The 14,093-nt window shown below is 30.5% G+C and overlaps 1 protein-coding gene across 1 annotated transcript; it reads left to right on the top strand.

Annotated features, from left to right (window-relative positions):
- The first annotated feature begins 332 nt into the window (after positions 1 to 332).
- Positions 333 to 2,385, top strand: LOC134242583 (uncharacterized). Its single transcript, XM_062724682.1, has 2 exons — positions 333 to 453; positions 626 to 2,385. The coding sequence occupies exon 2, from the start codon at positions 745 to 747 to the stop codon at positions 2,164 to 2,166; it is 1,422 nt and encodes a 473-aa protein (XP_062580666.1). The 5' UTR covers positions 333 to 453; positions 626 to 744; the 3' UTR covers positions 2,167 to 2,385.
- Positions 2,386 to 14,093: the final 11,708 nt, after the last annotated feature.

Below are 14,093 nucleotides of genomic sequence, written 5' to 3'. Positions count from 1 at the left end.
TAAAAAGTACAGGATAGCATTGAGCATGGTCCTTTGAAATATTGAGTTAGGATCTGTTACCATATAGGACTGAGCATCCCCTGCTGACCGGTCACACCCACCGTGTTCTCTTTTTCATAATCGGAAAATAACGGAAAATATTCGTGGATCATATCGAATCAACTGTGAGTTATAAACATATGATTAAAAAATCTACTTACTGAAAATCAGATTTTGAAGCAGATGTACTAGAGTGATATAAAGTGTTCTGTAATAAGTGGTACTTGAATAACATAAGTATGATCATACTGTCAAAATCAAAATGAGTAAAAAAAAATGTTTATACAAATACAATACATACTGAATGATTTCCTGTGTTTAAAAGAATTGCTCGATCAAACCTCAAGTATGTATCTATTGCTTACACGTGAATCTTTATTGCTGTCATACTGTGACTTACAGATTATCGAGGAAGTATGTATTTTTACTATCATATTTTTAATAATTCTTAAAAAACGAAATTTGCTTCTATATATATAACTTTTGAAAATTTTAAAGTTTTGTTATTTGTGTTGTTGTTCTTTTTTTTACATGCAAATTAATCTACCTTTATACTATACTTAATAAACTTGATTTATTTTGAAAGATATTGCATCGTAGGAAGAGGACGACTTGACAAAAATCACGAGTAAAGAGGAAATAGAAATCATGGACGAAATATTTTGCATTAAGAAATGTAATAGAAGATAACATATTGTTACAAATATGTTATCTGTAATTGCAACCACAAGTTTCATAGCTGCTGTTGTTGTATTTGTCGACTTGTATGAGAACACATGGCTCTATGAATCTGTTGGACATATATTAATACCTGTTTTTAGATCCGCCACGAAATTAATTGCTTCAATTTTCTGGATAATTTCATGGATTCTAGTCAGAACACATTTAAGATCTAACATTTCTATAGCCTCCACTTCCAGCTCTCGTTTTGTCATTAGCTTAGTGCTAGTGTTACTATGGATATTTGGTCTTGGAGCAACATTTTCTTCAATTCTCAGTGCAATTGCTAACATACAGTGTGCTTTGCAAAATTCCGGAACATCTGTTCGACAAACCTACATTGTTAATGGTGTATGTCGAATTGGACAACCACTCTTTGTACTTATCCAAACGATTGTTTTATCTAGAATTTCCAGATTTCACCTCACCTTCAACAGAACTGTTCATTGGTTTCTTATATTTATTTTATTGACAAATACAGGAGCATGGGTGTATAATATATCACTTTTAAATCGCAAAATATCATTTTCCCAAAACTCCAGTACTTTTACTTTCTGTTATTGGAAAACAGATATTGCAACAAAGGCGATAATTCCTTTGCATCCCATTCTAGTCCCATTGGAACAAGAATACAACTTCCTTTCCATATGTGTAATTCTTACCATAACACTCCACAGCCATTGGACGTACAAATTAAGATCAACGAAAAACATACATGCAATTCTTGTTTCATCCAGTTCTATTGTCCATGAAGGCAGAAAACAATACAAAGGAATTACCAAAAGAGAAATCTTATACATGATAGTTAGTATTTTCTGTTTTCTACCTGCAATTGTAGTTACAATTTTGCGAAGAATTTCCAATTCAGAAATGTTAACAAATGATTGGCAATTGACAGTCATTTTTCCGAATGTGATTATAATTGCGTGTATTTTTCGAGGATTTCACATTGTACAAAGACTGAAAAAGACACTTCTAAGCTGTGACATTCTGCTTGATAATTTTTTGGATAACGATGCTATTTACATAGTTTGTGCGTCGGGAAATTTTATTTATTACGCTTTGGCGGTGGCTTTTGCATACTATGGAATTGAAATATGGACAGTTGTCCTCAAATATGTTTTGGGACTGGTAGAGGTATACTACCAAACAATTTTCATTCTTTACTTGAAGAGATTCAAGAGTCAATGTTATCTAAGACTTCCATTTGTCATTATCATGTTGCTGATTTCCAACATGGTAATGTGGGTATATTTTCAGTTCTGGATTTTCTACGTATCATATAGTAACACAGATGAAGTTTGGGGTACCTTGCACCCAGCTGCAAGGCAGGTGTTATATACATTTATATGCTTTTATAGGTTTCAATCTTTCATTTCTCTGTATAGAATTTACAAATCAGACTAATTGTTTTGCTACAAAAACTTAACGTTCACTTTCATAATGAATCAAAACTCTATGTGTCTTTTCAAAATATCTATATCATTTGGTGTTTATAAAAAATTGTGTATAGCCAAGATGTGATAAACTAAACTCACTCCACTGTAAAACGATAATAAAACTACAAAATATAGGTACCAGAAAAAACAAAGGATGTATCTACCGTTTCGTTATTATTGTGTGCTTCAAGGTGACATCAAAATTTTTTTTATTGGTATGTAAAACAATCAGGTCAATCTACTAAAACTTTTTACATTTACAAGGATATTTACCATGGGATCAAAATTGTTTTGTTGTCCTCTACCCACCGTTTGACTAAAATGGCTCCAGTCAAAACTTTTTTCTTATTTCCAGGACACATTTTTATTCCTCGTATCCCGTAGGGAGAAGAGAAATAAAAGGTAGCAAGCCAATGTTATTGTAAAGATGGCCTTATATGTTTCAGTTTATTGTATAGATTTTTGATAATTCAGATTTATATTTATTCTAATTTTTTCTTTTTTAGATTATTTCATTAATTTTTAATTTTGTTTCTAGTGTATATATATCTTTGATCAATTGATATTTTGTTTTTGTATCGGTACTTTTAAAATATAGCATTGATATATTCCTCTTTCGGATTTCATATTCCTTTTTTAAAATTGGTGCCGGTGTCAAGACCGGGCTAAATGTAGTTTACAATAAAAATAGATATTACAACCAAAAACCTTCTCCATGAGCAGGAAATAAACTGTTGTTAACACATGTCATTGTTAAGGACCACTGGCCTTAATTATATTTTCTGTCCCAAAAACGGAGAGAAAAAAGAAAAACAATCAGGATCTGCATAAATCTCCCAAATTCTTCGTACCCTGTGCACAAACGCATAAATTAATAAATATGATGTTTTTTTTAAAAAAGAATAATTTGTCTATTTTTCGCTTATTTCCTATTGTTTCCTTATTATCTCTTTAAGTCTTACAGTTTATTGTTGTGGAAATAACATTTCGATATTCTTAATTGTTCTAGGTTATAATTATGATTTAATACTAATGATTCTAAGTTTTAAATGATTAGATAAACCAGGAACTTGTTTTAAAATCCTTAAAGAAGACTAAGAGACTTCTCATTACATTTATTTTCTTCCTAGTGATTTGATAGGGATTTAACTTAACCACTTTTAACTATACTTAAATTATTCATTTATATTTAATAAACAGACATGTTAATATTTTTTTTTCCTTGTTTTACAAATTCATCCTCTTTTTTATCATAAATACATTTCCTGGAAATATATACAAGTAATCTCAAGTTTAATAACTTCTCTTTATTTAAGTTCTATTATATATAGAAAATAACTTATAAAACACAACACTTTTATATTATTTGTTGCATAAAGCATCTGATATTGCAAACCTGACTCTATAATGATGCTTTTGAAAACGCTGAAAGAAATACTCACTGTTGGAAATACTGTTGATCTAAAATCTTCCGAGAGAGATGGACAAGTCTTTTCTATTCTTTTTGCCACAAGTATCACTGGAATTTTATTTACATTTTTCGGAAAATACCTTCATCCTACTGAGTATAATACTTCACGTTATTACCCTGTGCCGTTTTTGATTTTAGATTTTCTAGTGTTGACGTCATCAGTTCTGTGGCTTATTCTGTGTGTTCTCGTCAAGTATCGAACAGATAAATATCTTTCAGATCCACGAAATGACCCTGTTTCGAAGATGGTACAAATATTTTACTGGTCTTTTGGCATAGGCATCATATTTCTGCATTTCTTGGATATCATCGTTGACATTCAGTGTTTTCAAAAAAATGAAATAAAGTTACCGGCCTATAAACTTAGAAATAATTATTTTTACTTGATTAGTGCTGCTGGGCGTTTTCTTGAAATAGTATTTTTCTTCATCCAGTTGGCAGTTATCAGTCGGTTGTCTAGATTTCAGCTAAAACGAAGTCTTCTGATACATTATTTTCTTTCTGTGATTCTATTGACCAATATTGCACTGTATTTATTCAATTTATTTAGACTGATGTACGGAATGGTTACTTACAAGAAACACGAGGACCAAACAAGTCGAAACATTAGCACAAGGAAGTGCTACTGGAAAACAAGAAGTCAGATCCTTTCGCTAAAACCGATAGGTGCAATAATGGTTCCTATGCAGCAAGAATATTGTTTTCTGTCCATTTGTTTTATCACTAGCATGTTTCCACGTGTTTTCATCTTGGAGAAAAGAAGAAATTTTCATAACAGATTTTATGACAATGAAACCGTTAATTAGCGATCGGTTACAAGCAAGGTACAAAATTGTGCTAGATGGTGTCGATTTCACAGTCAAAGCATATTTATTTCAGTCGCATTCATTGCCACTTTTGTGCCTGGAATAGTTGTTTTGTTATTGAGACAATCCGGCCTTGCACATGGTGATTTGTTCACTGCTTGGCAATGGTGCATTACTATGCCGACAACTTTTGTGATATTTATTTTATTGATGGGTGTTCACCTTTTGAAGAAAATAAAACCAACCCATTCAACTGATTCAATGAACACAGGTTATCTATTGAATAATGACACCATTTTCATTGTATCGACAAGTGGACCCGTAATTTACAACGGACTTGGACTTTTGTATTCGTTGACGATCTCTTAATCTATAGTAAGCTTAATTCGCTTTTCCTTACTGCTGGTACAGGTATATTACCAGACTATCTTCATCGTATCTATCAAGAGAATTTGTCTGCAGGATATTCAAAAATTCAAATACATACTCTTATGTATAATGATCGTAAACTTTTTTGCCTGGGGATTCAATGAATTTTTCTCGCTTTTCCCGCACTTTGATAGTGCTTATGAAGAACTCATTGGACCATCCTGGCCAACCCTTAGCCAGGCAATATTACCTCTGGCAAGTTTCTACAGATTTCAATCTTTTGTTTTCGTCTTTCGTTTACTAAAACTGGGATACGACTTTGAAAAGGGGAATCGGTAATTGACATTTCTTCAATTAGTACGAATGGCTTTTTGATGCTTTTGGAGAAACTGCAATTCGATCTGACGACCGAATTTTAAATATTCTTCAGAGATGTTTTTTCTATTTTAACCACCTGTTATTTTTAGAAATCTTTAAGTAGATTATTGCTGAAATGTGGGAACCCAGTAACCATAAAGGAAGACAGTGATGAGGAATGAGATGATATAAGTATCCCTAGGCATACATGTGTCGACACAGTGGCTGCAAATTTTAACCTTATTCGTGATTTGAATTTTCATTTTAACAGTGTTTTCTTCAAATGATTGAAAACACCATACCGTAAAATCTCATTTTTTGAGAGGTAAAATTTTCACGGACTGAGGAAAAACTTTGTGATGATGGGGATTAGATATCGTGGTTGACGATTTGTTAAGTAGTTACGTATTACGTATGACACTTCATATAGAGTTGAAAAAATATAAAAAAAGCAAAAATTAAAACCTACGATTATAATTTTTATAGAATGTACCTTCTTTTTTGAACAGTAGTATCTTACTGAAATTTTCATTTTCAATTTTTTCGTATATTTCAAAGTAAATCAAGATGATAATATAAATAGATACATTACCATATACCAGCGACGGGCTTCAATTCAAGATATATACTCGAAAAAATTATGACACAAGCCCTTTAGAAGAGACCTTAAAAATCGAGTTCACGGAAGGCATTGGCATGATAGTGTATCTTCACCGCTCCAAGGTTCTGACGGTCTTGTATAGGTCTGAATAAAACTCTTTACTGTAAATGGTGACATCTCTTTATGAAGGGAAAATCCATGAATAAGACGTATTTGAGACAACTCTGCATACAATCAACCAATACAATGTAGTAACAATGCGGTAAATTCATATGCTAACATCGCATTCAGAACTAAATATACAAAAACAGAAGCAATTCCTGTATTTTACAAATAGCTAATGTTTGTTTAATTATTATTGTAGTATACTGTTAGTGAAATCAATTTTGTAGTATATGGTATGTCTGAAAATATGATATAATACAAAATCATATAATAAAATTAATTTACCAAACTAAAATTCACTGCACTCTTCAAAATTGCACGATTTTTTATCAGTAGCTGAAAATTACTGAAAGTTGAAATGAAATAAAAACATTTAAAATACACATTAGCCACCTAAGAATTGTTCAGCTATTGAAAATGAAATTAAGCTTTTAAATAACGCTATTTCTATGTCAATACGTTTTTCGTATATCATACTATCAAAATAAAACAAATAAGAATATCTTTATACAAATACAATACTTCAGCATTTTCTTGATGATTTCACGTGTTTTAAAAAATGTTCAATCAAACCTCAGGTATGTAACGATTGCATACAAAGAACGAGTGCACTTATGGGCCCCGGTAAAATGTGAAAAAATAAATTATCAAATTTAGCAAACATTTTCATTTCAAATTAATATATATGAAATAAATTTGCTTCAAATTTATACCTAACGAATATACAAATAAAAAAACTTAAGAATGGTATGGTCAGTATATTGGCTATTTTTACGGTTTCATTTCAAAGCCTTTGTTAACTAAAAGCCTTGACGTGTGCAAACTTGTATATATTGTAAAAAAAATCTATTACATTTATAAAACTTGTGTGAAAGTATGAAATTTGCAAAGTTGGCTAATTAAAATATTTTTATAACAATTTTTCCTATAGCATATAATATATATCTTTTCAAAACGTGGGAAAAATTATTTAAAAAACTTAGTCACGTGTATTTTTACAGGTATTCCTCAAAGGTTACTGTAAAACATAGGAGCTTTTGTTTATATCAAAGCCGTGCCGCTTAGAGATGTTTATATATTTGTTTTTAAATAAGTGATAATTCGAAAGTTCATATCACATTTTTAATTCATGCAATAAACAGGTATTGAAAGCCACCTATAACACTTACTTTTCAATTTCAAATATCAATGAAAATTAATGTTATTTTTATCATGAGTAAATGTTTAATCAAGATACAGGCAATACATTCATTCCATATTTTTAAAAACAGGTTTGGCACAAGAAATATCATTTCACCAACGCGCCCGACTATGACCACCATCAGATTTTCAAGTCCTTTAAATATCTATTCCTTGATTTACATAAACATAAAAGAAGGTTCGGTACGACTTTTCCGTTTATAGGGTATCCATAGGCCTTTCAAAATATTCCATTGTTTCAAATCCATGCTGATTTAAGTGGCCTTTACATGTTTTTGAATAAAATATCCAAAGTAACCAATAAAGAACCATTTGGTAATATATTTTGAAGTAAAATGGCACATCAAAAGGGCCCATTAAGTATTGCTTAAGTGCACTTGTCCTTTATCTTTATTGTTATCATAAAGTGATTTACAGATTATCAATAAAGTATTTATTTTTCTATTACATTTTTTTGTTATATATTTTTAAAGAAATCTGCTTCCATATATATTAATGGTTTAGAAGTTTAAAAGTAATATTTAAGAATTATATGCGGTATATTGCCTATTTTTGCCCCCCAAAAGGTCATATATAAAAAAATTTCTTGATATGTGCTAAATTGTATATATTATATGAAAAGTCTAAATTAATTAAAAATATTTTAGTTTCAAAGAACGTTATTGACAATATTTTTAATGACAATTCGGATTTTGTATTGATTTTCAGAAAGAGGAAAAAATATATAAAAATTTGCTTTACTATATACCCTCTAACTTTTCAAACGGGGGTATAATAAAATTGCAAAAACGTGAATAACCGGAAAAAAGGTTTTGTGTCTACCATTTCGTTATTATCGGGCATTTCAGCTCATGAGACTTTAATTTTTAGCATAAAAAAATATCTCATTTGTAGTCAAACTTGACAATGTCACAGAATATAAATAAAACATTTAGAATGGATAATCAACTACTATTTTACAATTTTATATCCTAACAAAATTGAACTTTATAAAGACTGTTTTATTTTTTCTCTCTAGATAGGACAGGTAATAATGGAAAATTCGATGTATTTATGTTCATCGAAAAGGACATTAATATATATAGACTCACGGTCAATAGAAAAGCAACACCCTAATTTTAGGGTGAAAATTATATACGGTTTATAACATGTAAATAAAGTTAACATCTTTTACTTTTTTAATTTCAGTTATTTAAGAGTAGAATATATGTGTTTCCATTACCGGAAGTTGTGTTTAGCCCTCTTAAGAGAAATCAAAATTTTGCATTTTTAATGAATTTTTTAACAATATTTTGGATTTTCAAGGTTTTGAAGCTGTTAATCATAAGTATTCTACTAAAATCCCAGGAAAAATTCTTTCTTTCTTACTTTGTGATGAATATTTAATGAAAAAAACTTAGCAAGAACTGTTTAAGAGTTATATGTTACCTTCTAAAGTTTAATGATAACATTAAAAATGAAAATATTTAGGTAAAAAGTAAATTTACAAAAAAATTAATGCTTCATTGAAACATTAATCGTTATTTTTAGACCTTTTTTAAAAACAAATTAACTCCTGCATCACCCTTCCGATTTAATTAAAACGTGCTAGTCCGCCATACACAACAAATGCAACTCGATTTCTACCATGCATTAGGTTAATTGATATCTTAATCTGAGCGAAATTAATATTCTTGGGCATTTTAAATGCATGTTTTTCAGATACTGCGGTCGAATTTTCTCTAACTTGGCGTTGTGTAGCAACTCTTGGACTTCCGGTCAAGAAACTCTCATTTATGCTTTGAAGCACATGAGCCTGATGAGTCGTTATGTAGTGTACATTTGCATCTCTTTTTTTCTTTATTTTGAGAATTTCCAGCATTAGCAATGAAAATCAGTCATTTTGAGGAAATAATATATCACATCAGGTAAAACTTGATTTTCCCAGAATTTTAGAAAAAAATTTAACAGCTACAAAACCTTGAAAACCCAAAATATTGTTAAAAATTTTATTTAAAATGCAAAATGTTGATTTCTGTTAAGAGGACTAGAAAGCAACTTACGGTATTGAAAAGTTCTTTCAACCGTTAAATAACTGATTTGGCAAAGTAAAAGATGTCCTAACTTTATTGGTACATAGTTATAACCCGTATATAATTTTTACCCTAAAATAAGGGTGTTGCATTTCTATTGACTGTAAGTATATTTAATTTATATCGGAATCTTTATTATTGAGAAGCTATAATATAGTAATTATATGTTTCTCATCAAACTAGGGATGTCAAATCGGTCAATTTTTAATACTAATTTAACTCACCAGGACAGTTTTTCACATGTACCCGACTTATCATAAAATTAAATATGCATAACTAAATTGATGAATGTAAAACATTGTAAACACTTGTAGAATAAAACCACATGCTCTGATGGAGGTTTACACGTAAATGCATTGTGTTGTAACATTATGATGATGAGAACTTCGTACAAATTTAATACTTTTTTAAAGTTCAATCTATTTATCAGATAAACACAAGACATTCGTAAGTGGTTCATGGTGTTTTTGTTTAAAAAAATATAATCTATGTCCACAATTTCAAACTCTTTGTTGCATTTGACGTCAAGGTATATATCAGTCGTACAGTTTTACTTGAACTTGACCAAGTTCTACAAGCATTTACGATTTTCGTATACTTTTCGATCCTAGATTTTATAGTATCACAGGACGGTATTTTGTAGTTTGGTGCAACGATAGACATAAGATTTTTTAAAGTTTTTGCCTTCAACTATTTGTACATGTATTGGCATGTAATCAAACACAAGTATCAACAGTCGCGCGTGTAATATCATCTGTCTAACTTTTCCCGAGAATTTACATTTCAGAATGTTTTATCTAATTTATTTAATCATAACAGAACTTAAACGATGTTCAGTGTAAACAAATAATTAAAGAAAGTCAAAAAAAAAGGGTAGATCTAGTCGAAGGTGAAAAAAGGTATAACAGGTGCGTGGTCACGATTTTGTTTCCATATATAACGGTCATTTAGGACAAACCCTAATGTATATATTATTTTATCGTTTTAAAACAGATTGTATGCATTAATAAATAATTAGAAATATTTGATTATACATCCGAGTGTTTACCGATTTTAGTATTCGATATCGTACCCGGTTAACCGGGTACTCGTTGACATCCCTACATCAAACTGATTAAAATCAGATCCTCGATGTTCCTTTTTAACAGTTTCATTTGGATTTCACACTGTGTAATACGGGTGCCAGTGTATCAAGGCGGGGCTAAATGTAATGAATAGTGAAAATACATATTGCATCCAAAAACCTCTTTACGAACAAGAATAAAAGAGAACAGTTATGCTGAGGTGACTCGTATGTTTTATTGGTTTAAATCATGTGCTTAAATTAAATATAGTGAAGGATTTTTGTAAAAAAAAAAACCACATTAATTACTATGGACACTGTTTGAACCACTGACCTTTTATTATATTGTGTTCCAAAAAGGGAGAAAAAAGAAAATGATTAGGATCTGGACAGTCCAATTGCCCTCTCGAATAAATTGTACTCTGTAAACAAATACCTAAATTTGTAACTAAAAAAGAATAAAAAGATTTTTTTCTCACTTATTATCCATTGATTCCTTATCATCTCTTAAAGTCTGATTTTTGGGGAAGTACAAATTTGGCAATCTTGATTGTTCTATGATATAATGAGGGTTTAATACTTATGATTTTTAATTTTCGATGATTAGATAAAACAGGTGTATGTGTAAAAATCCTTTAAGATGATTAAGCCACTAATCGTAACGATTGTTATCTTCCTCGTGTTTTGATAGAGATAGAACTGTATCATTTTAATTACACTTAAATTATTTTTTTCAAATTGAATATACAAGCATGTTAATATTGCGATTTTCCTTCTTGTCAATCTCTTTTTATCATTAAAAAAATTTCCTTAAAATATGCATAAGTGATCTTTAATTTGTTAGCATAACTTTAATTAATGTCTAATATATAAAATAAATTATCTATAAAACATTCATATTATTTTTTTTGCGTTGCATAAAATATCTGAAATTTCAATTTGGATTCCACGATGATGCTTTTGAAGATGCTGAAAGAAATACTCTCTGTTGGAAATACAATTGATGTAAATTCTTCTGAGAGAGATGGCCATGTCTCTTCTATTCTTTTTGCAACAAGTGTTACTGGAATTTTATTTACATTTTTCGGGAAATACCTTCAGCCTACTGAATGGTATTCCTTGCTTTATTATCCCGCAACACTCCTCATTTTAGATATTCTAGTGATGACGTCATCAGTTCTGTGGCTTATTCTGTGTGTTCTCGCCAAGTATCGAACTGACAAATATCTTTCCGATCCACGAAATGACCCCGTGTCGAAAATAGTACAAATATTTTACTGGTGTTTCGGCATAGGCGTCATATTTCTGCATTTCTGGAATATCATCATTGACATTCAGTGTTTTCAAGAAAATGAAATAAAATTACCTGCCTATAAACTCAAGACAAATTATTTTTACCTGATAAGTGCTGTAGGACGTTTTCTACATATAGTATTTTTCTTCATCCAGTTGGCCGTTATCAGTCAATTGTCTATTTTTCAGCTGAAACGAAGTCTTCTAGTACATTATATCCTTTCCGTGATCCTATTGACAAACATTGCACTGTATTTATTCAATTCATTTAGACTGATGTACGGAATGGTTTCTTACAAGGAACGTCACAATCATACAAGTATAAACATCAGCACAAAGACTTGCTTCTGGGAAAAAAGAACTGAAATCCCCTTCCTGAAACCAATGGATGGAATTATGATTTCTATGCAGCAGGAATATTGTTTCCTATCCATTTGTTTTATCATAAGCATGTTTCCACGTATTTTAATCTTGAAGAAAAGAAGAAATTTCCTTAAAAGATTTTATGACCGTCACGATAAAACGGCTAATTCGCAATCGGTTACAAACAAGATACAAAGTTGTGCAAGATGGTGTCGATTTCACAGTCAAATCATACTTATTTCAGTCGCATTCATTGCCACTTCTGTGCCTGGAATAGTTGTTTTGTTTTTGGGACAATCCATCGTTGTACACCGTGATTTGTTCACTGCTTGGAAATGGTGTTATATTATTCCGACAATTTTTGTAATACTAATTTTATTGAGAGGCTTCCATTATCTAAAGAAAACAAAATCAACACAGTTAACTGATTCGGAGAACAGATGCTATCTATTAAATAATGACACCATTTTCATTGTATCGACAAGTGGACTCGTAATGTACAGCGCACTTGGATTTGTTTATTCCTTAACAATTTCCTTTTCAATTGTTGGTTTAATTAGCTGTTCCTTAATGCTGGTACAGGTATATTACCAGACTATCTTCGTCGTATCTATCAAGAAAATTGGTCTGCAGGATATTCAAAAATTCAAAGACATACTCTTATTTTTATTGATCGTAAACTTTCTTGACTGGGGAGTGGATGGATTTCTGTCGCTTTTCTTGTACTTTGATGGTGTTTATGAAGAACTCATTGGACCATCCTGGCTAACCTTTATCCATTTAACTGGACCTCCTCTGATAAGCTTTTACAGCTTTCAATCTTTCGTTTTCGTCTTTCGTTTACTGAAACTGGGATACGAGTTTAAAAAGGAAAATCAGTAATAATTTCAATATATTCAATGAGTACGATATGCTTTCCGATATTTTTGGAGAAATGGCAATTCGAACTGACGATCGGATTTCAAGTATTCTTCAGAGAAATTTTCTATTTAAACCGCCTGTTATTTTAAAAAATATTTAATCATTTTATTGCTGAAAAGTGGGAACCCAGTGAGTGAGTAACCATAGAGGGGGTCAATGATTAGGAATGAGATGATGAAGATATCGATCTGCATATAAAACATATGACGAGACAGTCGCTGCGAAATGAGATACATTCTCAATAATGTATTACTCTTTTTACAAAACAAAAACATGTATTAAACCCTATATTCGTGATTTGAATTTTCATTTAAACATGTTTTCTACAAACAAATGAAAGTATCAGATTGTACAATTTTATTTTTTCTTTGGATAAAATTTTTGTGGACTGAGGAAGTGGATTGCACTTCGTGATAGATTTGTTGAGTAATTGAGTGTTAAGGAGCTTCTCTACACAAGTGCATTTTTTCTTGGACACTGAGAAAAATATATTGAATAAAGGTGTTAATATTGAGCTTATTTATTTAATTTTCTCTGTATGATATGGCATTTACCCCCGGGAAAAATGTTCAAAGGCAACATAGTATCACTGAATAGAAATCACTGTTAATTACTTCTAGAGAGAAAATACATGCAATTAACACGTTCAATTAATTCAATTTGGCTTTTAAAAATGTTAAGATTAGTCGAATTCATTAAAAATTGTGGTATATTGAAAATTTCTATTTTTCAGAATTAAGATCTAAGGGCAGATCAGTCTAACTGCAGAAAAATACCTTAGAATCAGAACTCTTTAGTGTGCATTGTAGAGAGGATTCTTAAGTATAACATTTTATTTTTCGTGGTGGACGAGCTCGTGGATCTCTCTATATATTAAAAACAACAAAAATTAAACCCACTATAATTAGCAATTCTATAGTATGTATCCTTTTTTTATTTGATTTTTATTGGTAGTTACCTTACACATTGAAACTGAATGAAATTACAATCTTTTAAATCAATTTCGAAGTGAATCATTAATAGACTATAAATAGATTATTGTTTTACGTTCTGGTTTAAAACGTTTTACGCATGTAAAGACAGGCTTCAAATAAAAACATTTACTAAAAAAATATATGACACGGGCTCAATCAAAATTCATTGAAATTAATTTAACTGACAAAATAATACTGAGGCAGAAATTGAAAAAAAAAACATTTCGAATATATGTCAGC

The sequence above is a fragment of the Saccostrea cucullata genome, unplaced genomic scaffold, assembly GCF_032062105.1.
Source record: "Saccostrea cucullata isolate Sc308-1 unplaced genomic scaffold, CSIRO_AGI_Scuc_v1 ctg3630, whole genome shotgun sequence".
Taxonomy (NCBI): Eukaryota; Metazoa; Mollusca; class Bivalvia; order Ostreida; family Ostreidae; genus Saccostrea; species Saccostrea cuccullata.
The sequence above is the reverse complement of the archived record's forward strand: the minus strand, read 5'-3'. Positions and strand labels throughout refer to the sequence as shown.

Bases quoted from the DNA above. Each gene is read 5' to 3' on its own strand.
- LOC134242583 (XM_062724682.1), top strand. From the start codon at position 745: ATGTTATCTGTAATTGCAACCACAAGTTTCATAGCTGCTGTTGTTGTA.